At 38.7% G+C, this 25097-nt stretch overlaps 2 protein-coding genes across 5 annotated transcripts; both read right to left on the bottom strand.

Moving 5' to 3' along the window:
- Positions 1-1330: 1330 nt before the first annotated feature.
- LOC143864729 (uncharacterized) lies at positions 1331-15211 on the bottom strand. Of its 4 annotated transcripts, none has more exons than XM_077375514.1 (9): positions 14203-15211; positions 8769-8957; positions 8203-8295; positions 7900-8082; positions 7712-7814; positions 7420-7605; positions 4845-7333; positions 2830-3404; positions 1331-1899 (listed from the first exon to the last, which is right to left on the bottom strand). In XM_077375514.1, the coding sequence occupies exons 1-9, from the start codon at positions 14431-14433 to the stop codon at positions 1752-1754; spliced, it is 4197 nt and encodes a 1398-aa protein (XP_077231629.1). In that variant the 5' UTR covers positions 14434-15211; the 3' UTR covers positions 1331-1751. The 4 variants fall into 4 exon arrangements, with proteins under 4 accessions (XP_077231629.1, XP_077231630.1, XP_077231633.1 ...); XM_077375515.1 differs by having other exon boundaries at positions 2830-3401; XM_077375517.1 differs by having other exon boundaries at positions 1779-1921.
- Positions 15212-19410: 4199 nt separating this feature from the next.
- LOC143864903 (disease resistance protein At4g27190-like) lies at positions 19411-24323 on the bottom strand. The gene is made up of 2 exons (XM_077375768.1): positions 23913-24323; positions 19411-21964 (listed from the first exon to the last, which is right to left on the bottom strand). The coding sequence occupies exon 2, from the start codon at positions 21946-21948 to the stop codon at positions 19411-19413; it is 2538 nt and encodes an 845-aa protein (XP_077231883.1). The 5' UTR covers positions 21949-21964; positions 23913-24323.
- Between the last annotated feature and the right edge of the window lie 774 nt (positions 24324-25097).

Genomic DNA, 25097 nt, shown 5'->3' with positions numbered 1-25097 from the left:
CCCATTTGTTACTTGGACCACCCCCGTAGTGTAAAAAGAGTAGTCAAATTATACTAGATAGGGCTGTCATGAGGGGTGTGAACTTAATATAACCAAAGCTCGTTAAGGCTCGCGAGCCTGGCCGAACCTGGCCAAGCTCGGCTCGGCTCGTTTACACCCCTACTACTAGACGTTGGGTTTGTTCCAAGCTTGGCTCGGCTCGTTTACACCCCTACTACTAGACGTTGGGTTTGTTCTTTAATTTTTTTAATAGATCAAAACGTCCCCCAAAATATCCACCCAACCCCATGCAGGGTGGGGCCCAACATTTTACACCTCATGTTTTGATGGAGTGGGGCCCGCCATCCCCAAATATAGGAGTAAAATTGAAGAATGGACTTAAAATTTGTTTTACGCCCATTTTATGTTGAAAGAAACAAAACCAAAAAAGGAAAAAACTTTTTCTCTAAGGTTGTTCTGTGGTGTCCTTCAAAAGGAGTTCATTGATGGTACTGGAGATCAAATGGGGTGGTCTTAATTATTATCTCTTGACTTCTCTCTACCCAAACATGAAAAAAATATTCCATGGAATATTCATCTGTCCAACTGTCCGAGAGAAGGGCTGAGAAGGGAGGGAGAGAATTGAGTGGACCGGAGTAGAGAACTAGAGATAGCATCAAAATCCCTAAAACCGGTGAAAAGAAAATGTCTATTTAGAATTGGTTTTTTGTTTTCCATGTTTCGTTTTTTGGAGCTTTCAATGCTGCCCTCACGCTAACCCTCTCGAGTCTCTACACAGCCTGTCCATCTCTCATAATACCCATCTCATCACAAATATTCCATGGAATATTTGTTTCATGTTGGCCAAACGGGGCCTAAATGGATGATCAGATAATTAAAAAGCAAGCCTACATTCGTCAGGAAAGCCTAGAATCTGATGGGTACTGATTTTAGTGCATGGCCCATCCATTGCAAAGCCTAGCTAGGTAATAACTGCTTTGGATCACTGAGATCTACTCTCTCATTTTGCACATGCCCTGTGATAAAAACACCATGAAAATGGAAGATTCACACCTTTTCTATTTCAATACCACCCCAAAGCTCTGGAACTGGAGATGGTGAGCAAGGCTATCAAAGCTACTCTTGGAACTTAACTGGCACAAACAAAATTGAGCAATGAACTATTAACCTTTGTATATCTCCATACAGCCAAGGAATCTAAGTATATCTCCATCCAGACTTCACCAGAGCACAGACCCACCTGGGTCCAGCACAAGTCTAGCCTGCGGACCACACCCTAGTTAAAAATAACATGGTTATGTCAGATAAGAACCAAGCATAAGACATGTGATCAACAAGGCAAATGGAAATTTTTGATCTTTTTTTCTCCTTATCTACTTTATCTTGGTAATAATATGCTACATATACTGTTCAAACAGAGAAGGAAGAAATGAAAGCACTACGAGTAATGAATCAGAGCCCTAATACTGTGAATGAAACCCCTAACATGAACAATTGAGAAAAGAAGTGAATGCCTAAAAAGTAAAAGCTGAATATAAGATATTCCTATTTGGAACAATGAAGTAAAGGAAAAAGCCCTAACAACGCAACCCCACCATCCCCTTTCATCTCAAGCATCCCTCTGCTATACCCTTGTAAAATGGGTAGGTTAAAAATGATTTTAGTGTACATACAAACACTATGCTACTGTGGATGACTGTTCATTACATCAGTAATATACAGAAACCACTGAAGCAACAGACCCACATCCCTTAAGAGTGTGGAGCGGTGAACAAGAAGGTCTGGTAATGGGTAGGTTTGCTGTTATAGTTGTTCCGACCACCATTACCTCCCCGGTTTCGAAACGAAAGAGGCGGGAAATCCTCATCTTTCAACTGATAATTTCTCTGGGACGTCGATCTGGCAAAATAATCAAACCCTCCTGTTAAGATCATACATTAACAGCATCACAAGCGATCCCAATGAAGAATATGCAGAAATAAATGAAACAATAATTAAACAATTAAACAGCAAGAAATTAACACAAAATTGATGCACTGGAAAGAATGTAAGGTCATCATTGTCTAAATTTTTGTAGTCTATTCTGATTTCCTAAAATAACACAATAACAACAATTAACAATATACATATGAGAAAAGAGTTCCTATTCCATAGAGTAGATAACTTATCTACTCCTTCGGCCAGAAACATAGTGGGCCCACATTGTTTGGATGATCCAAAGCATTCATTTGAATTTTGGTAATTTCGGCCGAAATTTCGTAATAAATAATATATTAATTTTTAACGTTGTACCAGATTTCAAATGAAATTTAGAAATTTCGGTTTCTGTGAGGGCCGAAACGTATTCCAAAACCGAAATTTAAAACCATGGTTAGTGCAAACATCAAAATATGGTTGTGCTGGTATCATTTCGCTTGACAATAAATACATACTGGTATTCTTGGCACATGCTGTGCATGGGTGTAAAATGCTGGGCCCCACACCATCAAAACACACCCTGATACATATGTTTGGGCAGAGATGGTGGGCCCCACAAACCAAACATGAGGCATAAAACATTGGCCCCATCCCATCAATAACGTTAGATGTAAAATGGTAGTTCCCACCCTATGCATGGGTTTGAGTGGAGATGGTGGGTCCACCACATCAAAACATGAGGTGTAAAATGGTGGGCCCCACCCATGCTAGGCATATAAAATGTTGGGCCCCACCTCATCATAGCCTGAGGTGTAAAAGGGCCCACCAGATCTAGTATAAAATGGTGGCCCTCTCCTATGCTATGCTTGGATAGATAGATATGTAGATCAAGAAAAGTGATGCAAATATTACCTTTGGAGTTGGGGAGACGAGGGCTGATCTGGCGATGAGCGGGCAGGAGAGCCTCCTTGGTACATGTTATGTCTATGCTCAAACACACCCCTTGCTAGACCTCCATCACCAATCTGTGATACCTCATTGATACCCGAGAACGGAACTGGCCCAAGTGAACCAAACTCAAGTTGCTCAGCTGGAGAACCATAGCCACCATTGTGATCATACGAATATAGCATCACAACGGAAGATAGACCAGGTCCAGATGGAGAGACCCCATTCGAGTTCACAGCTGGCATTGGATACATGCCATAAGCCATATTGGCAGAGTTGTGCACTGAGTTGGACGGGCTTTGTATGGAGTTGTATGAATCCCATTGCCTTTCACCACGGCTGTCGGTGGCTTCTAGCCGGTGGTCAGGCCTCAAGCTAGACTTCTCGGCTTGGTTGCGGCCATGGCTTCTTCCAGAAGCTCGTGATTTTGAGCCGACATTCCAATTCCCTTCTCGGTCACCCTGGTCATTCCGGTCATAATTGTAATTCCCCCTATGGTTTCTGGTACTTGAAGATTGTCGGTCTCTAAAAGAAACCTTCTGAAAATTCAAACAAAATTTAGCTACCAACCACATCTTTTTTGAGAGAAGGTAAATACTGTTAGGGATTTGCTAGCCAATTTTGCGGAAAGCCATTTCGGGGCTGGCTTTTGCATGTGAGAACAGCCACAGGTTGACTTTTTGGCAAATTTTGTCTTATTGATTTAATCCATCTGAGGTGGCTGTTCTCAAATGCAAAAGCCATCCGCGAAATGGCTTTGGGCAAATTGGGTAGCAAATCCTATATTATTAAAGAAAACCAAAGATTGAGCAGGAAATTGCCCCACGTACAAGTCAACCAAACAAACACTCTCCTTAGCAAGCGAAAGGTATCATTGACATCAATATCCAAAAGAAGAGAGGACAATTTGATAAACTGGATTTTCTGGTTGTCAACTGCATCCTATTTTTTTATGTGAAAAAAATCCATTTTCAGGAATATTCCAACCATGGAAACACCCAGTTTTCTTGGACAAAGGTGGACATTGTCTCAATCTTTCACAGTACCAGCTTGCACAAAATTTCAGCTTAATTCATCTCTAATCAGGGCACTATCTTGAGAGGAAGGCAAAAGAAAAGAATAAACCCATCTTTTCATAAACATGGGTTGATACACTTAGGCACGTTCGCTACCATGAATTGTTTTTCACTATGATTTGGCAGACACTTCGAATTTATTGCTGACACGCGCGTCGTGTCATGTCCGACTTGACACCTGTGTCCACCCGTGTCGACACTTCTTTAGACACTTCTAAGTGTACTGCTAGAAGCATCAGTAACTTTATAAGTATGTACGTGTACGATTGTGCCACTATTTCTAGATATTTAAGGGTTTCCATGTCAGATACCTCGTATCCGTGTCGAAACTTAGAACACGAATCTGTGTCCACAAATCATGACTATATGTACTTTCTATTTTAGCAGTGTCCCCGTTTCTAAATTTTGGGAGTTTTCCGTGTCCGACACTCCATGTCCTTGTCGACACACGACACTCGTGTCCATGTCCACAAATCATAGGTTTTTCATGATAAATTGGTGTCTCCAAGTGGAGATGAGGGTGAAGTGACTGCAAATCCAGAAACAAAATACAGGAAACTAGTGTCTCCAGTGATGATGAGTGGCAAGAAATCAGGAAACGTCGATCGGATTTTGAGTGGAGTGTTTTGTTTCTGGATTTTGCCACTTCTACTAATTGGAAACACTAATTCCCGGTATTTTTTTTCTAGGTTTGTAGCCATTTCAAGACCAGAGAACTTTTGACTTCCAATTAAAGAGCCAACTGCTATGAGCCTTGTTGGAGTAAAAAACACATATTATACCGTGTTTTCTTACTTTAAAAATCATAGCATAGTAAGAGGCATATTTCATTGATTTTATTTAAAAAAACATTATATGCTCATAACACTGAAGTAACAAGATCCTTGTGATAGATTAGCTTACAGGATTTGGCAAATAGGTTCCAGTACCCCCACGATATCTTGGGACTTCATCTCCATAACGCTGATAAACACCAGAGGGACGATTCGAACTGGACTGGAGAGCTGTCACAGGGACAAGACGAGGACCATAACCCATAAGCTGAGTGAAGAGGTTCACGTTGGCTGAAAGAGGTCTGCCAGGACCATTCCATGGGAAATGACCCTGTAAATATACTGGTGGCACCATAACAGGTGAAGGATATACCAACGGCCCAGCGTACCGTGGATTTTGGCAGAACCGCGCATATTGTAGATTTTGCCAGTGGCTGGCAAAGTCACTGTTAAGAATATCAGATTTACGCTCCAAAAAAGGCTCAGGAAGAGCAGGTTTTATAGAATGTGTGAAAATCTCGGACTGATCAACATTATCCGTCGAATCAAAGTTCCGATCGGACTGGTTTATAAGACTGGTATCCGAGCCATCATCCCTATCATAATGGCTTGTTGACCCATCAGAATTTCCCGTATCAGATGGGAAATTATACACAGGAAGCATCGTTAGGAATGGAACTGGTGGTCCTGTTGGATAAAATGCAAAGGGCACGACCCCGGAATTATCCGTCGCCCTCTGTCGTGAACCAGAACCCAAAAGCATTGGAGCGATGGGTATCACTGAATCTGATCCACTTATTTGTGCTGGTTCATATCCAGGTACATGGCTTCGAACGTGTGGCGGTCCTAGAGATGCGGGTTCCATGCTTCTTTCTGCCATATCAGTACCCATGGCTGAAAGTGGAATCCATTCTCTGTTGTCATCATCTGCCTGAGAAGAAACATGATCAGATGATGCACCCTCATATTGCCACCCACTCTTAGCATTTCCATAAGTGGGGGAAAATGCAGAGGGAGCCATTTTTCTTCCTCGCTTATCCCTTGTTGACTTTGAGGATGTAGTAGATGATCCATCCCAAGAACTTTCAGAAGCTGGTTTACTTCTCGAAGAACTAGCCTGTTGCACATTTAAGAATCTCAAATTAGTATTCCTATCAGTGGAGTAACCATCGTTTCCTTTGTTGTTTTGATGTTCAAAAGTGCCACTGTGATCTTCCCTAATTAGCCCTCTATTTTCTTTGACAAACTCATTTTGACCTCTCATAAAAGAAACCCCAGAATTACCAACTCGCGAAGAAACCAAATTGAACCGTTGCAAGTCATCGGATTGTTGCATCTGAAAACCTCCATTATCAGAATCAAAGCCTTGGTTTGAACCAGCATCCTGTTCCTGCCAAAAGCCATCACCTTCGTCCTGATTCACGTCAGTCAATCCTGAATTTTCAATTCTAGATTCAAACGCTTCTTCATTTGAGGGCAATCCAGCATTAGGGAAATAATGGGGTAATTGAGAGGAAACCAGGCCTTGAGGGAACGGCATATTTGATCCCCAAGGAGGCTCAGTCAAGGGAATATTTGCAGGAACCATTCCTGCCAAATTCCTCTGAGAATAACCCATTGAAGCAAGAAAAGGAGACATTTGAAGAGGCATGCGAGCAGAGGCCAAATTCAATGGCACCTGAATATTTTCATTGAAATTATGAACCCTAGACGATGCCATCATATTGACAAGATCTTGCTCCTCTTGCTCTCGTTGCATCTCTATCGTCTCAGAGACAGAGGGGTCATTGTGATAATGATTTGAAACACTGTTTGAATCAATGACGGCTTCAAAGCTTTGATGAGATGGGCTGTTCCTTAAGGATGAAGGATCACCATTTGAGGATCGTGCACTGTGAGTGGCTGAAATTTCAGAACCCAAATTTTTCCTTCTGTTATTTTGGTCTGTCCTTGATGAAGAAAACTGGTTTTTTCCTGCTTCTGACACCTGGTTATAATGCCTTCCTCGAGATAAAACTTCACGGGATGTGTCCGTAAGCTCGGGACTAGACCGTGTCCTTGCAAAGTGATATCGCCCTTGTCCTTGTTGTTCATTGACCAAGTAATCTGGTTGAGACCTTTTCGAACCCTTTTCACCATGTGTAATATCATTAGAACAAATATTTCTTGCAACTTGATCATAGATCCTTGAGTTTATCTGGTTAGAATGGATTTTGTGGCTCTGAGTACGAGAAAAAGCGGAAACATTGGTGGTCCTATGCATGTTTTCATGGGGCTGGCTTATAGTCTTAACATGTTGGGAGGAGACACCATGAAAAGTAAGAGGTCCCTTCGCCCGAGATTCATGCCCACCTGGTAATCCAATGTTTTCAATCTTTTTCTTGATGCCTTTGTGGTTCCTGAATTTCTCAAACCCATCAACAGGATCCGGGTTCAGAGTTTGTGGGGGCCACAGATCAGTGCTTGGAGCATTGGGGCAATGACCACTACCATGTCGGTCCCATGTGTTCATAAAGAACTGATTGACTTCAGCAATTAGGTTTTCTTCTGGACACTCGAGTAACCTGGCCAATCTTTTAGCCCCAAATGCAAAGGCACTACGTATCCTAAAAAAATTACCTGTAACAAAAACACATAAACTTACATAATAAGAACACACTCAAAATGAGAAGTGCACACCAAATAGCAGTGTAGAATCAGAATACCTTTACTAACACTGCGTCCAAGGTTGTTGTTTGTACGTAAAGGATCAATAACATTGAAATGCTTAGAAAGAAAGGGTTGGCCCTGGTTTTCTTGGCCTCCAGGGAAAACAGCATACACTGAGCTACAAGCATCAAGAAAGAGTTTGCTGAGCAATAACTCTCCACTATCCCTTCGAGGAGGTTCAGCTGCATCATATTTAAAATAAAATTAGACAACATGAATGCGTTGATATTTCCAGTTTCCACAACATATAGTCAGCAAGTAAAAGAACGATCATGAGTCCACAAGTACCTGTCATATCCGGAAGTGAACTAATAGGAACTGGGCCCCAGAGGCTAACACAAAAGTTGTCCCAATCAAAGTTACTAAAGAACTCCAGAAAACGATAAAGAACCTGCTCATGCACACAAAAAGAATTTCAGTTTACAGCTCACTAAATAAAATTTATTCCATGAGAAGGAAGAAAAATTTGTAGCTACCTCTAGTGGTCCAGTGAAGGAGTTGTTAAATACATGAAATATGTATAAAACCAAGGTTTCTAAAGCATAAGTAGAAATAAGTCCATGATGAGCGCCCAATATACGGCTCTCATAGTAACACCAGGCTTTAATCAATATAATGCTGCGCTTGAATAAATGATTTTGATTTATCAAATGGTCAACCTACAGACATGAGAATTAGGCGTAAATAAACGTTTCAGAGTCAATTTATAAACCAAATAAAGTTTTATTGCTTCAGATCCAACAGTTCCGGACAATTTGGTCAGAAAACCCACAGCTCACCTCCTCAAGGAAACAAAGGGTACACAACCCACCAAGCTGGTTAAAGGATATATCTACTACAATGTTTTCTACAAGACACTTTATTATCTTCACCTGCAAGTAAATATTCAAAAATAATGTCAAAGAAAGATCACAAAGAATAAATAAATAAATAATGGGCATACCTAATACAAACACCAAAAGCAAAAATAGAAATGGATGGAGATGATCAAGAGCTTTCTAAATGGAATTTTACCCCTGGAGCCCAGTGTTATGAACATTGAACCTTGCAGTATTATATTAAACACACTCTGACTAAAAGGACAACAGTATAAATGACCAACAAGGGAAACATAAGAGCAATTACTCATAAAAAAAGGCAAACACAAGTGAATGTTTATATCATATGTAAAGCTTTGATAAATTAGCAAATTATGTACACAGTGACAAATTAGTAAATGGTGTACACATGAACTGACAAATTAACAAATGAACATATAGTGTTCAAAGAAACTGAGACATTAGCTGATTCAAAAAAAAAAAAAAACATAAGAACTGAGAAATTATGACTATCGAACAGGACATACTTCTGCCTGAATGTACTGAACTTCTTTGACCCGGAACTCAGCATTCTCACTCTTCTCTTCATTCTCGAGCACAGCTCGGACCTCTTGTGCCCAAGAATCCTTCAAATTTTGATTCTTACTGAAAGCAGTCAAGTCAATGTCCCCATCGGGTAAATATGTCTTGAGTGGTACCGATCCAAAAGTGAAAACCTGTAAAATATAAAGATGGTTAAAAAATTATAAGAACTCAAAAGAAAATAACTTCAACTCAACAAATATAATGGATTGAAAAAAATTACACATATCATTTGTCCAAGTTCAAAAATAATACCACGGCCTGAATGAACCATGATAAATTGGAAAGAGCTAAAAGCCTTTTGACAGAATTTGACATCATGTTTCATCGGAAAGAGTAAAAAACCTTTTCCCGTACATAATTGCTTAAACATCCTAGTACCAGAAAACCAAAGTTACACCCTAAGGACCAATGCTAATTTATCCGTTCAAAACGTTGGACCCTAGATTCTGGTTAGCAATGCTTTAAAATACAAGAACAGCATAACAGAAGTAAACAAAGAACGTGATCAGATAATTAGAAGAACTAAACCATATAAAGATTCAATAACACAATTGAAAGTTGAAACTTATATTTCCTTGTGTTGAAACAATCCTTGGACTAACAATAACCAAAGTCAAAAGTCAAAACTATTATCTTATTAAGCTGAAACAATCTAAATCCAGAAAGCTAAGTTTGGCTATCTAGTTCAAGTTCAAGCAAAGTTTGTCCATCTAATTCAAGGTTAACTTGTTTGCCTTAAAAAAAGTGCTCAGTGGAACAAAAACAGAGATTACATAACCAAATGGCATCAATTGAAAGTTGAAACTTATATTTCCTTGTGTTGAAGCAATCCTTGGACTAACAATAACCAGAAGTCAAAACTATTATCTTATCATGCAGAAACAATCTAAATCCAGAAAGCTAAGTTTGGCTATCTAGTTCTAGTTCAAGTTCAAGCAAAGTTTGTCTATCTAATTCAAGGTTAACTTGTTTGCCTTAAAAAATGTGCTCAGTGGAACAAAAACAGAGATTAAATGACCAAATGGCATCATAAAGATCAATAAACAGCAACGAGAATGGCAGTTTTGACAAGAGCGTGTGTAATGTTCAAAATAAAGTAGGCAGTATACTGGAATATGAGGGCCACACGTTTAAATCTATGGTAAACTCTGAGCGCCATCTCATTTGTCGCTTCACAAAGGTGGAAAATCTCAACAAAACCAGCAATGGTGATGATAGAGAGAAACAAGAAAATAGTGCTTTCAGGGACAGAAGGCAAGAACTTTCGATGCTTCTGTTGTACGGTTTTATCTTCATTCGTCATCTTCAATCGTCGCTTTAAAACTTCGAGGGCAAAAAAAAGAGGTAGTGCTCCACAGCCCTTCCTCTTCTATACAAAAAATTAGTACATAACTTTCGGAACAACACAACAAACATGATGAAATGAAGAAGAAAGAATGGGGAGGCATCAGAGGAAGGACTGACAAACTATTTGTGTTTGGTTAACTATTTGACACTTGCCACTTGAATAACTTCAGCTTGGGCTTGGGGTTCTTTCTCGTAAGTGGTACACCTACACGGCTACACCCCGCACACACACTCGCTATATCTATATAATGAACATGATATAGCCTTTCAGCCTAACTGCCTCTCCCTCTAGTACATACAGTTATTTCAGGACAAACAATAGCAAGGTATTAGGCCCGGATCCGATCATTTATGCCTTTCTTAACTTGAATTGAGGTGACAGTCATTTTCCTTGCTCATAGGCTATCTAATTGGTCAGTTTTGCACATCGGACTTAAATCGGGTATGGATGATTTGGTACTGGGTTGTATAAGGAGATATAAGTTGTGATCTGGTGTTGGGTTGTACAATGAGATGAGTTGTTTCCAAGCATCTGTTTGGCTTCTCCAAGGGTTGTCAAGTAAGGTTTGTTGTTCTTGGGTTAGACTAATCTATGAGGGGAATGAAGGCCATGTAAAGGATAGGGCATGGGGAGTTGTGGATTATTATCAATGGATTGCAAATACCTTGAGGAGCCTTCAGAAATCCTGCGACAAGAGCAATTAACACGAATTCTGTATTTTAAGAAATGGAAAGACATTTGATGGTACAAATATCTTGGTGAGTCGGAGGAGAAAAGGAAAAAAAAATTGATTAATTGACAGAAGATGGTAGTAGTCAATCCTTGATTACAAACAGAAAATGATTTTAAAAAGGCATTCCCAAAATAATCGGTTGAGAAAGATTTTTAATAATTACGAAAGAGGTTTTGAAATGGATTCCCTGATTACAGATTACTGTATTTGTATTGGATTTGTGATTTTGTTCCATTTGCTGCATTTAACCGATCCTTTTTTTTTTTTTCCGGAGCATTGGGAGGAAACTAGCCCTTGAATGCTATTTAAATCTGCTCCTCAGTCAATCAGGGCAAATGATTTTATTTGACGCTCATTTTAAATAAAAAACAGAAACTTGGGCATGCATATCAAATTGGAGATCTCACGGTTCTGTATGCATCAAAAGCTTCTTGGGCAGTTGACCTAGTGCTACACATCATTTATCTGATGAATCAAGTAACATATTTCTTAGTTCCATGCTCCGGCTCATCTCGCACAATGTTGCTAGTTCCATGCTCTGGATCATCTCGCACGATGTCATTAATTCCATACTCGGGGTCATCTCAGACAGTTTTGGTATGGATATTTTGTACACGTCATTCATGTTGTTTCTGCCATGATTTCTTCTTCCATTGGCTCATTAAAAGTTCCCAACATGCTTGATGTCCCTAGTCTTAAGAAGAAGTTGCTATCTATTACTAAATATACTTCTTAGTATTCCAATTATTTAAACTTTAGATGACACTTAGTTCTTCTGAAGGATCTACAGTCAGGAAAGCTTCCCGCTAGAAGCAAACTTGAGGGCAATTTATATTTTCTGGTTGCTCCTAGTGTTAGGTTCTCACATCAAAACTCAAAAGTTGTTGCTATCTTTGTCTGCATCGTCTCTGACCCCGCCTGTATGGAATCACTAGATGACCCATACTTTTGTGTTTTTAGTCATTAGTTTCACAATCTTTGATTCGAGGCACCTGAAATAAGATTACGAGTGTCATATTTGTCCTAGTTGTAAGCTCGGAAAGCATTCTGAATTACCATTAAATTCAAGTTCAGGACCCCTGACTACCATTTCTATGTTATTTCTATGGATCATTTCAATCTAATTAAATACCTGGATTTATTTCATGAAAAACTAAACAGAGGTTCTATCTTTTTTCTCCTCCTTTTGCATGTATCTTACTAAGCATAATGAGACCCATATCAAAAGTCAAAACAACTTCAAAGTGATGGTAGAAGGGAATGCACTTTTCCAAGCCTTCAGCATTCTCATGGCATTGTGAATCAATTCTCCTGCTAACATACACTCAATCAGAATGAGGTGGCTAAGTGAAAGCAACAACATATTATTGAAGCAAGATTCTCGATGATGTTTCAGTCTGGTGCTCCAAAGCATCTAATATGATCACTTTTCCATCCACCCACCATGAGATTAAGGGGAAAGACAGCCAGATATCATCTTTCATGCAACCATGCTTCTTCTATTACATATATTGATGTGCATGCTCACTTTTCCAGACTATGGACTCTTTAGCATTATGAAAAAATATATAGCCAACAACACAAACACAAGCAAACATTGACAACAAAGGCGGTAGATATTAGAGAGCCGCTATCGTTCACAGAACATACGTCTAATGATAGATAGGTTGAAGCTATGGCAGATTATATGGGTGCTCTATATAGGAATGACACCTATGAAATTGTTGGTGAAACCCTAAGGGGCCGTTTCGATACGCGGATTTTAGAATCTTGGATTTCTTCAAAATTGTAAATGGGAGACCAGAGAAGAAGGAGACGGCCCATTTCGCTTCTCTTTAGAATCTTGGATTTTAAGTAAGAAATCCAGGTTTTAGAAAACTCTCCTCCATCCGGAGATTTCTAAAACCTGGAAACATGGGATGATCTGTTACTCTCTTGCTGACGGAAAGAAGGGAGAGAAATCAGAAAATGACTGCTGGTCTCCTTCTCTTCTCTCCCATCTACAATTTTGAAGAAATCCAGGATTGTAAAATCCATGTATCCAAACGGCCCCTAAGATATACTTGATTTATCTAGGATCAGGGTCACCGGATCAAGGTGTTCTCAACAACATTTGGCCGCATATTTGATTTATCAGGGATCGGGGTCATCGGATCAAGGTGTTCTCAACAACATTTGGCTGCACCTGTGGTCACTGGTCGGGCAAACGGATCCAATCACATAGAACTTGCACAAGCGGAACCCATTGAATGTTTGTTAGGAACGAACCCATTGGAGAAAGATGCTCAACCCATCGCATGGTCACATGGACAATGACAATACCATTCATCCAGTAAATCTAAACTTGATTAGGGGGAGCAGCCAAGAACAATGATGTTCAACCTTACACAGGGCCACATGTAAAACGAGTGTACCAGTCATCTAGTAAACCTAACTTGAACAGGCAATAGAAAAGAATTTTAAAGATCAAAGGATCATAACTAGATAAATGGCTGAATACATATACATGCGCACAAGAGATGGAGTGAATGTGATAGAAGAGTCAACTCATGTTATAAAAGAAGGTGTTTTCAAGATTGTGGCGGCAAACCAATAGCAAGCATAAATAAGATTATTTCATAGACCTCAACAAGTCAAGAAACATCATTTATGTTTCTTTGAGTGTATTTTTAACTTCTTTAAGAAGGGGCATTCATGAAATGTATTTTTTATAAGCCACTAAAGAGGGTTTTATCTTTAGTGGGGCATTTATTTCTAAAGCAGTGATTAAAGAGAAAAGAGTTTTCTTTCTCCCAGGATTTCTTCTTCTTCTAGTCTTGCAAGAGCTTTGATCCAAGGTTGTTGGGTTCTTTATGGTGTTTTGGGGGTTGTGAAAACATTGTAAGAGGGAGTTTGGTTTTTCGCTTGGGTTGCAAGAAGGGGGTGTTTGTGGGTTAAGGGTTTTTCACCGTCGTCGTATTCTCCCCATCATTTATAGTGAATCTTTACTTGCCAGATTGCCCGTGGAGTAGGCCGAGTGCCGAACCACATAAATTTCTTGTGTCTCTTAATTTTTGTTGCCTTCAATTATTTCACTACACTCTTGAATTGTTGCACACGCTTGTTTGGCTAATTCCGTGGGTTACCGGAGGCTATTTGGTATTGTTTGCTTGGAAGTATAAGTCATTAAATAACACCAACTCTAGCAGCTTAAGTTTTTGGAGTAATTGGTTGTTTCATATAGCTATGATTGAGAAACATATAAACAAATGGTATAACAAGCATTGTGATTAAAAAGAAAGAAAAAAAGGACCACCTGACAGGAGAAGCACTTCATGATGAGGTGCTGCACGTAATCGGCAACAGCATTCCTGCGCTCTTCAGAGGGTTGGCTGGGCTGTATGCAAGCAATCAGCTCTGCAGTTCTCTCTTCGGCTTTCGACCATCTCTCAACATTGAGGAGTCTAGTCACACCTGCCGCTTCATTGGGCAATAGGCCGCTAGGCAAGAGGCCACTTGGCTGTGCCCAGCCTTCATGATCGCCCATGCAAGACTTACCCGTAGCTAACCCGTGCTGTTTCAAATATCCCTCCCACTTCCAATAGAACACCCTCTACCAATCTCTTTCCAATAGCAATGTGTACCAAAGGACAGCATAAAACAACCTGATCCTAAGAATTTCCTTATGTCCAATACCCTTTTGTGCACCAATATCCAAAGCAAAACAGCCCTTCAGATTCTCTCAAATGGGCTTTTGTAAAGGACCAGTAAACAAAAAATCCAAGCCCTCAATTCATCAAATAAACAAGCACTAGTGTACAAAACCCAATTCTTCCAACAAGCTCAAAGTCCAGAACTCAAACAAATCACAAAATAAAACAACTTGATCCTAAGAATTTCCTTATGTGCAATGTCGTTTTGTGCACCAATCTTTTAAACAAAAGAGCCCTTCAGAGTCTCTCAAATGGGCATTTGTCAAGCATAACTAAACAAAAAATCCAAGCCCTCAATTCATCAAACCCTAAAACCCAAATCAACAATACCACTCCTTCAGAATAAAAACCTCCTAACCCTAAACCTAATGCAACAATCTAGCAATAAAAAATCCACATTTATCGCTCCAAAAATGCAAAAAGGAAAACCCTAGAAACCGAAACAAAAACACAGAGTCAACAAGATCAAAGCCCAAATTCACAATCATGCACAACAATCCAATCTCAATATAACTCCAATGCCAATCGATAATAGACGGGCTCCGATCAAATGATACAAAAACCTGCCTTTAAATCAAACACAAAAAGAGAGAGAGAGAGAGAGAGAGAGAGAGAGAGAGAGAGAGAGAGAGAGAGAGAGAGAGAGAGAGAGCGCGCTTGGCCTTAAAAATCTGTTTCTGAATGTGAAATTAGGGTTTTTTGTAATGGAATTTGTGAAAACAGATCGTTTGAGAATTGGCGATTTTGGAGAATTTCTCAAAAGGGTTTTGAGGAGAGAGAGAGAGAGAGCAAAAGGAGAAAAAAAAATGAAGAGAAAGAAATGGGGGAAGTAAGAGAGAGGTTTAGGGTGTTCGGTTAAAAGTTTAATGGGAGTTGGTTTTCTTATCTTTGGCTTTTCAAATGATATATGGGCCAACGGGCATTCCATCCAACCACAAGGTCCCCCATTTAGCCCCCTCCATGGGAAATTATTTTTTGCCTACTCATAAATTAGACTATCTCGGCCGTCGATATCGTCATCTCAACGCTATTGAGACATCTGGATGGTACAAATTATGTTGGTTTTGATCAGATTGATTCAATTGATTTGGATTGTGGATCCATGCTTCTAGGTTAAAGCTTGATCTAACATGTGAATGTTATATAGATTAGGATGAGTAACACCTGTCTTATGACCGTTGATACAATTTGTGACACATTTTTAGCTAATTAAATTTGATTTGGTGAAAGGAAAATCCATCTTTTAATAAGGTATTAACTTTTATTATCAATCCATCTTTTGAGTCAAAAATCGATTATTTGACTCAAAATTAAAACAAATGCCTTATTACTATAATGGTGGAAATTGAAATTGAGTAGCAAAAATGTGCTTAGTGGAAATCAGCTACTTGAAACACGTCTCCAATCTCCAGATCTCCAACAGTTTTGACTCCACCGCAATCATTAGAGATGGTGAATTTTGATTGCTAAAAGAGCGGACATACTCGTATTCAGCGTACAACAGAAGTACAACCCTTGATATTTGATCCAACAGTAGCATGTGAAGACCGGCCCCAGTGCTCTTACACGGATCAAGATACGATGGGAATGACTAGAGTCGTCACCTAGGAATGGGCCTAAGACCCTAATATAATTTTGTTTAGGCGAACTCATCACTAAATGCCGGGTTCGTGGCTTATTTACGGGAATGGAAGGTGTTAGGCATCATTCCCGCCGGGAAAATCCCGAATCCAGATCCATTATGCATATTTCATTAAGTGTTAGTGACTGGAATTTTAAAATTATTCTTCTAAAATTAGGAAATTCAAATTTCTGTTTCCAACAGAATTTACGATTGTAAATTATTAAACGGATCGTAAATCGTAAGTTTCTTCCATAAGGGTAGATTTGTGGATTTTCAAATTTAAAACCTAAGATTTCAAAATTCTAGAGAGTAGGTGTTGGTTATTATTCCCCCAAAATAAAATATGGCATACTTGATTTCTGCGAAAAACGGACAAAAGATTAGATAAGAAAACCTTTTTCAATGTAGCGAGATGAGGCACGGACTATGTCACTCTCTTTAAGGTGAATTTTCGCCTCAGTGGAAACTCATTCTGATGCAGCAGATTACTGGCCACAATCACCCACAGGATACAACGGCCTGACGCACCGTAGATCTCTAAGAACTGCATGATCCAAGATATTCGAACCACATGGACACTCAAATTGCCCAATAAAATATATAAAGTGGGAAAAAGAAGAATGTGAAAGAACACTGTTTGCAAAGAAAACAAAGAACAGAAGAGAAAAGGAAAGGTTATTGTTCATGTTTTTGTGCATTTCGAAAAATACAGATATTATAAGCCTAAAGTGTCCGTTCAATAGACTCTTTAATCTAGTAATGACACCCTTTAACAATATAGCCGTTTTTAGTACGCTACAAATGCGAAATGTCGAATCCCAACGGGCATGACGCACAAGAACAACAAAGTTATTTGTCCAGATCTTCGATGTTATTCATCGAGAACGGCAAAGTTATTCATCAAGAACTTCGAACTTATTCGCCAAATAACAACGAAGTTATTACCTAATAACTTAAAAGTTATGCGTCAAATGATCGAGAACGGTGAAGGTAATAGAAAAAACAAAATTAAAATTTAGGAGAAGGGAAAAAGCTCTGGATCACACGTACGGCCGGTTGCACCGTACTGGCTTGCACACGTGTATGGTTTAGCTAAAAGTCCATCGGGTCCATTTGGTGGCTCATGCGCGTAGGCCTCCGTTCTCCTCTTCTCATTCACAAAGCTAGAGAAGGGGATTGTAATATAAACGCATGAGCTCTTGCTCCGCTTTCCAATACGGGACAATTTACTTTTATGAAGGAAGAGTGAAAACTCATTTTTCAAACTAATGTGGCAGATTTGTAAGTAACGCAAACTTTTAGAAATACAAAAGAGTGCCACTTTTTGTATTAAAATACCAACAATCCTCCACCTATTTTAATAGAAAAATATATAAAAATATAACTTCTACTGGACAATCAGCGAAGTAACACGCATAATAAAGGTGACTATGTCTTAAACCTTTACTTAGTGTTACTGTATTTTAACTGTAAAGAATTGATAGTGACTATGTCTTGAACTACAACCCTTGGGTACAGAAAGAAGTACACTACACGAATGAAACTAAAGTGTACAATTGGTTCTCAAAGCTTGCACATTATGGCCACGTGCCAAATCTCAGTATCCACCTAAGCGAATGAGAATTAAGCACATATTCTCTTTGGAAGCGGCCCCACTTCCTAGCAAACACGTAGGTGAGTCTATTAAGGATGCTCCTGTAGCCTAGACATCCCATTTATACGAGCTATAAAACTCATTAAGAGTACAATACTCAACCTTAGAACACTTCAGGATATCATGCTGGGTTACACTATAGGGATGAACATTGAGATAAACTCACAAATAGCATGATTGTCTGCCAGTTACATTATGACTTATTTTTTCCATTGAAAACCTAGTTCTTGAGATCTCCAGTCCCTAGGTTGGGTATCTATTATCGGCAACTATTTACTTGAACCCAAGTAATTTAGTGCGAACCCAAATTATGTTAGTCGAACCCAAATAGTGATAATCGAACCTAAATTTGCATACTCAAACCCAAATTATAAAGTTATGATCATTTTCGTCCTTTAATTTTGTTTTTTTTATAAAGTAACATTTATACAACTTTTCTCAACAACTGACATTTTGAGGTTAGGTTTTCAACACTTCCACATGCATCTGTAATTTACCCAAAAAATAACTCAATTTCTTAGGCCTTGTTCGTTTAAGATTACAACAACCGATTCTGAGTGCCAAACCGATTATTGGACCCAGATTTAAAACTTAATTATAAGTCCAATAATAGGTTTCTGACTCACAATCCACTGTCATAATCTTAAACGAACATGATCATAGTCTTTTGTATTATGAAACCCAAACCGATTATTGGACTCAAAATTAATCCAATAATCGGTTTGGGTCCCACAATTGGTTGTCACAATCTAAAATGAACAGTGCCTTAACCCTCAAGCCCTGCAATGGATGAGCCATGGATCAAAATCCACTCTCATTGGACAATTATTTGTCTTTGCATGCATCATATAAGAGATACCATCCATCAACACGACCATGTTTTAAGAATTGCATTAACTCTTCTTGTCGTTTATTTTCTAACGAATTGTCAGAGGTCATTCATCGGAAAAGGAGGGAAAGTTGAAGCGCTACATACATTTTGTAGTCCGCCCCAGGCTGCTATACTTTCGGGGTTAAATTACAATAAGTAAATAGGATTAACGGACCTGATCGCATAAAGAAGACGGTGTGGGGCCAGTAAGTATCTTTTGTGGAGGAGCATAAAAGTGACTGTCTTTTTAGAATCTTTGCGGCTGTCTTTTGCATGAGGGAACAGCCACCTCACATGCATTAAATGAATAAGACAATATCTGCTGAAAAGTGAGTCCATGTGGCTGTACTCTCATGCAAAAGTCAGCCGCGCCGATTATATTTAAAAGAAAATTGCATTGTCACTAATCTTGAGCTCTTATACAAACGTAATCTAAATCAGGACAGCACCTATAATTTTATTAATAAGAAGAGATGATACAATAGGAGCACATGCCACCTAGTCTCAAAACCGAAAAAAGAAAAATACAAAAGGCAAAAAAACTATCCAAAAACGCATTACACTCAGCTTGTATGTTGGTACCAACACCAAAGAACTATGAAAATACTAGAAGAGCTAGAGCTGTTAGCACCCAAAATAAATAAAAGAAAGAGACAGAGGAATTACAAAGTAAATGGGCGTTGTTCCCGAAAACGGATACGATTCTTGATGCTGTCTTCCAAAACAAGATTTTTCCACCAGTTAGCCTCCCCTGAAATTTCGAGTGCAGCATTTTGATTGCCAATATGAAGAGGAAGATTATGTAGTTCTAGACATCCTTTGGTTTTCAACTTCTCGAGTACCGGCAAATACCCATTGCAAATGATCTTTAGCTTTGGTAGCTCCCATAGACATAAAGTGCGCAATAATGGGAATGCATGTTGGCCTGCCTGATCTTCAAGGAACACGGTCTCCAATCTGTCGCAGAATCTGATTTCAAGTATTTCTAGCTTTTCAAAGCATATACCTGAAGAGAAAAGGTTCACGAGTTTTGGGCAGGACTCCAGATGGATGCTATTTAGGAGTGTAAAGGTTTCTCTCCCAAATATACCCGTAAAGACACTAGTTGCTTTGGTAAGATGGTAAACCCATAGCTTCTTTAGGCACGGGAACACATCATTGTTTCCCCATATACTTGCGCTGAGCAAATTTTTCATTTCACGGCATTTCTCTATTCGACACTCGACCATTTTGCTCATAGTTTTAACATCCAATTCAGATAGTGTGGTGATAAATTGATTATCATGCACACGGAAGAATTCGGTGTTGTTGAGAACTCCTTTAATTCCATAGAGAGGACTGTTACTTGTGTAAATCTCGAAACATTTGTTATAGTTTGTCGAAGGATCAGAATGTTCGGTTTTAATTTGGGCAAAAACATCACCGTAGTAAGTTTGATTGATGACGTAAGGATCATCTTTATCCATACATCTTTCTTCGTATGCACACACATAGAAATGAAATTTCTGGAAATATTTTACCCACAAGGGAGAGTCTGGATATAAATGTAGAAAAACTTCTGCATCGTTTACAGCGATGCAATATCCTTCGCTATCTCCCTCTCGAGATTCCCTTGCCAAATTCATGTAGCAATGATCCCAGTTCAACTCTTTCGGGAGCCGACATATCTTATTCCATTGGACATTCTTAAGGTATTTTAGGTCTATTAAGTCTAGACGTGTTAGATTGTTGATCAATTGTGAAATCCCTACTGGGAGCTCTTTGATCTTGGTACCAGAAAGATCGAGCATCTGGAGATTAACAAGAGCTTCTAAGCCACGCAAATTTTCCAAGGAGGAACAACCCCTTACCGAGAAATGAGTGATGGCACTGGCATTTGTTACGTAAAAGTCTAGAGAACGAAGGTTAGGCATATCCTCAAAGGATGCCTTTGGAACCTGGCTTTTTATTGGGGTGTTTTGGAAATTGAGAAACTGTAGTTTTGTAAGACAACCTTGTATTTGGGGCATGGGAAGAGTTTGTAAGCAAGGACAATCATTTAGGGAGAGCATGCCAAGGTTGGTCAAGCAGGAGAGGGAGGAGGGAAGCGATGAAATGCTCGTAGAGGAGAGGTCAAGCACTTGCAGGTTATTCATGTGCTCAAAAAATGAATCAGGAATCTTGTCCAGAGGATTGTGATCAAGCAACAGAGTGGTGAGTGTGGGGCATTTAAGAGGAGGATGAGCAACATATGATAATGATGATATTTGGTTGGAGGATAAGGAGATCATCTCCTTGTCTTGCCATTCCTCCCCCTTGGGAGGCTGTGTCAATTCTAAATTACATCTTACCAGGAATATATGCCCATGAGAAATTGCTCCTCTAGTTGCTTCACCAGCAACAGAAATTAACTTGTCCGCAATGCCACGGGGAAGGTTATAATGGTAACTTCCTTCTAACATAAATCGTTCACTGAGCCCGGTAATCAGAGCTCCACACAAAGACAAACCGTCCTCCTCTACCCTTTCAAATCCAATTATATAGCCTTTGACGATCCAATGACAGATTAAATAAGAGAAAGCAAGAGGATAGGGGAATAGCAAACAAATGACCCAGCATTTCATGATTGTATCTCCACTAAAGTTGAATTCGACTCTAGAGAGGTCAGCAGCCATGTGAATAGCTTCTTGGGATAGTAGGTCCCAAGCATCCTCCTCTGACAAACACTCCCATTTTTCCTCCATCAGTACAGGAATCTCTGTTGGACTTGTTGGAGTCACGATCACAAACTTGCTCCAAGTATTATATTCGGAAGGCCATAGACTGTCTGTTGACTCTATACCCATAAATACATCATCCAAAATCAGTAAGTACCTCTGTTGCCGTAACATCTGCCGTACCACAAAATGACTCGTACCAACCACCAACTGGGCCCCTATTTTCTCCATCAATGAATGTCTATCACTGACATCTCCAACTGCTGGTACCCAGACCGTGAAGTGAAAGAGATGGGATTCTTCGGCTTCCTTCATTACCTGTCTCAGGGCCCTCTTCGTCACACGTGTAACTAAATCATGAAATGTTTTAGTAGCTTCTCTAACAACCACACACGTTCTATGACTACCAGATCCAACATCAGCTCTAAGAAATTCCCAGATGCGTTGCTTCACGCGCTCAAACACAATTCCATTTGTGTTTCTTCTTGCGCTTGATGATGACATCCTCCTCTAATCTTTCCTATAACAAAAAAAAAACTCACAATCAAAAACTAAAATACAGTCTTCACGTCAATTCACTTGCGTTGCAGTTGCACTACCTTATGTCATCATCCTAAAATAAAATCAAGGTCTAGAAATGAACGGTTTAGATCAATCAGAGGTATGACGCCACAACACAAATCTAATTACTCTGTTTAGATGCCTCTTGGGATAGAATGTATCAAATAAATATCTAATACATTTAATCTTCTCTATACCTATTATATATGTAATTTTCTTTACTACTGTTAAATATAATATACATTTTAATTTCTCTTTAACTATTACATAACTTATATAATATGTAAATGACTAATGCTGGCGAAACCGAGAGTAAGACCGAGCAGGGAGCCGGGCAGCTGGGTTCTTGCCACAACATCACAGGTGAAAAAAGTAGAGATTTTTATGCTCACATGGCATATTTTCATTGCTGCTCTCTCCCATCGGTCTTACTCTCGGTTACCATATCACTCTTAAACGGAATTTTTTATTTTAAAATTATAAACAGAGTTTTAAACGGCAAACCAATAAAATATCCTCTTTTTTTTTTCAAAAGATACCATTTAAAACGGAATTTTGCTAACTATGCTCATGAGCAATATTGAAACATGCGGCTGCAGTTTTCTTGGATATAATAGGAAACATAGGTTGTCATGTGCATGTCCCCATACTATTTAATAGATTCCATAAGAATATATCGAACAAGTAGATTATGCATCTATAATTTAGATTAACTTCATGATCTAACATATAAACACATTTAATCTAATTGATCAAATAGATCTAACAATTCAATATCTTTAGATCTATGTTTAATCTGATTAATCTAATATTAGATATCTATTAAGCTAACTAATCTAACCACATAGATTACTGGAATACAAAATAAATTTTAAATCTTACCTCTTCTGGCCGATCGATGGTAGTGGGGACCAATGCCATATAAATAGAAAACGATGTTAAAATTCTGCCCTCTAAAAGTAAGTTCATTTTATCTTCTTTGATCAAATTTAGTGAAATAAAATTACCACCTTAACTATATGTGGTTGGCTTAAACTAACTAATCCATATCTATTTATTAATCAAGGTGCTCCAATTACTTAATTAACCTTATATCACTTTCGAATTATGGGCATTTCTACTAATTTCACATCTAATCTCTTTCCTCAATCTAGACCATTCAATGGGTCAATAGTCAAGGTGCTCTAATTACTTAATCAAATTTCGCTATAACTATAATATACCTTATATAATATGTAAATTTCTTTCTATGTATAAAATAAATTACTTACTTTTAATGCTCTTGCTCTATTATTACTTATAATTTAGATTAACTTCATGATCTAACAAAAAACCACTGATCTGATCTAACTGATATAATATTTCTGCTACTAATATTTGGTGTACCATCTTTTAATAATGATACAAAATCACCTTGTCTTTTGTTATTTAACCAGATGTAAGAAGCTATTACAATTCCCCCAAAAAAAAAAGGGTCTCCGCAGGCAATTAAAACGAAAAAGACGTGTGAGCCTGTGTCATTATCAAAACAAGGTTGTGCAAATATCAGCAGCCTATATTTCTATACATATGTACTTATCTATATTATATCTCATTTTAAAAGTTAAAACCTTGTAATATATCAACTTTTGGAGGGGTTCTAAATTGAAGGCCACCCTTGCCAAAAAAGGGGTGAAAGGGCTCCCTCATTGGTTGTAAAACACCAGCGTGCGTTCCGTGTTTTACAACCAATGAGGGCGCTCTTTCACCACTTTTTTTGAAAGGGCGCCCTTCAGTTTAGATTTTAGAAGCCCTCAAACTTTGGATACAAAGGTACCGACCCCTCTGTACTTACTATTGTTACGGTGTTAAATGTTAATTCAATTCAGGCGCTTGGATTTAAAAGATGGTTAGAGCAAAGTAGTTACCTGAAAATTTGACGGGTACTAAGGGCCACAGTAGCAGCAATAACTGAGAGAAAGGAACCTCCTCTTGTACTTCTTCTTTTACTCCTATTAAAAAAAATACAGGTACCACCTCGGGGTCCTAGATCAGATAAATTCTAGGTTGTAAAATCTGAGAGATAGGAGGGAAAATAGGAGTTTGAAGTTGTTTCCAGTACAAGGCCTTGGGCTATGAAATGAAGAAGCAGCTAACTACTTATAACACCTAAAAAGGGATTGGGATTCCTTACTTGATACATGGGAAGAGTAGTCATGATTAAAAAGAAAAAGAAAAAGAAAAAGTAGAGTTAGAGAAGATAACTTGCATGAGAGGGAGAGGGAGAGGAATACAAGAGAAGGGAATCCCTTTTAAAAAAGAAATCATGTTGTAGTCTTTTTAAAGCAAATAACAAATCCTACTATTTGGGGATTACTTGCCAGAGCCTTGTCAAAAATCTATTATTCAAATTTCCTTGTTATTATAATCTGTGGCTTAATTAAGATATTTTATTCACATTTTCTTTTTATGATATGTGGCATATAGGAGACTTGGAAGATGAGAGAGAAGAGAAGAAGAAGGAATGAGAGGGGGGGGGGGGGGGGGGGGGGGGGTTAATTAAATAACAAGAATACCAGGGGGTAATTAAATCACAAGAATACCCATATCTCATGAAAAATAATCAAAATACCGTCTTCTTATCAATAATAACAAAAATAACCTTATCTCATAGAATATGATAAAATACTCCTTATAGGAATTGACAAAATACCGATATCATATACAAAATAATCAAAGTACCCTTTTACTATAGAAATTGGTGATATCTTCTAGCTCGTAGATTAAATACCATATGAAGTCCAATATTTTTCAAAAAGTCTAGTAGGGCCCACTTCATAGGATGATCCAAACCATTCATTTGGTGTGCCACAATGTAAATAGGTCGTACCCCATAGATCATCTCTATGGGGAAGTCCCACTCATTACCCGGGAACCAAGCTTTCTGTACATACTCCGGCTGGAGCTAGACACTTAACCTCCAAACAAGAGTACAAGATTGAGCCTTCTCCATTTGAAAATCATAAAAATTCTCGTAGAATTGAGAATGATGTTTTCATTCTGTACGTGCCAGATCATGAATTAGTAAATGCATCCAACCTCTGAAAAATTGG

Source organism: Tasmannia lanceolata, unplaced genomic scaffold (assembly GCF_043159265.1).
Source record: "Tasmannia lanceolata isolate RefF3 unplaced genomic scaffold, GAP_Taslan_0.1 ptg000054l, whole genome shotgun sequence".
Taxonomy (NCBI): Eukaryota; Viridiplantae; Streptophyta; class Magnoliopsida; order Canellales; family Winteraceae; genus Tasmannia; species Tasmannia lanceolata.
This window is presented reverse-complemented; position numbering and strand designations above follow the sequence as displayed.

Excerpts from the sequence above, each read along its gene's own strand:
- LOC143864903 (XM_077375768.1), bottom strand. The coding sequence starts at position 21,948 with ATGTCATCATCAAGCGCAAGAAGAAACACAAATGGAATTGTGTTTGAG.
- LOC143864729 (XM_077375514.1), bottom strand. The coding sequence starts at position 14,433 with ATGGGCGATCATGAAGGCTGGGCACAGCCAAGTGGCCTCTTGCCTAGC. Across the intron at positions 7,815-7,899 it reads CCTTCACTGGACCACTAGAG|GTTCTTTATCGTTTTCTGGA; the intron begins GTAGCTACAAAT and ends GTGCATGAGCAG. Across the intron at positions 3,405-4,844 it reads GAACCTATTTGCCAAATCCT|AAGGTTTCTTTTAGAGACCG; the intron begins GTAAGCTAATCT and ends TTGAATTTTCAG.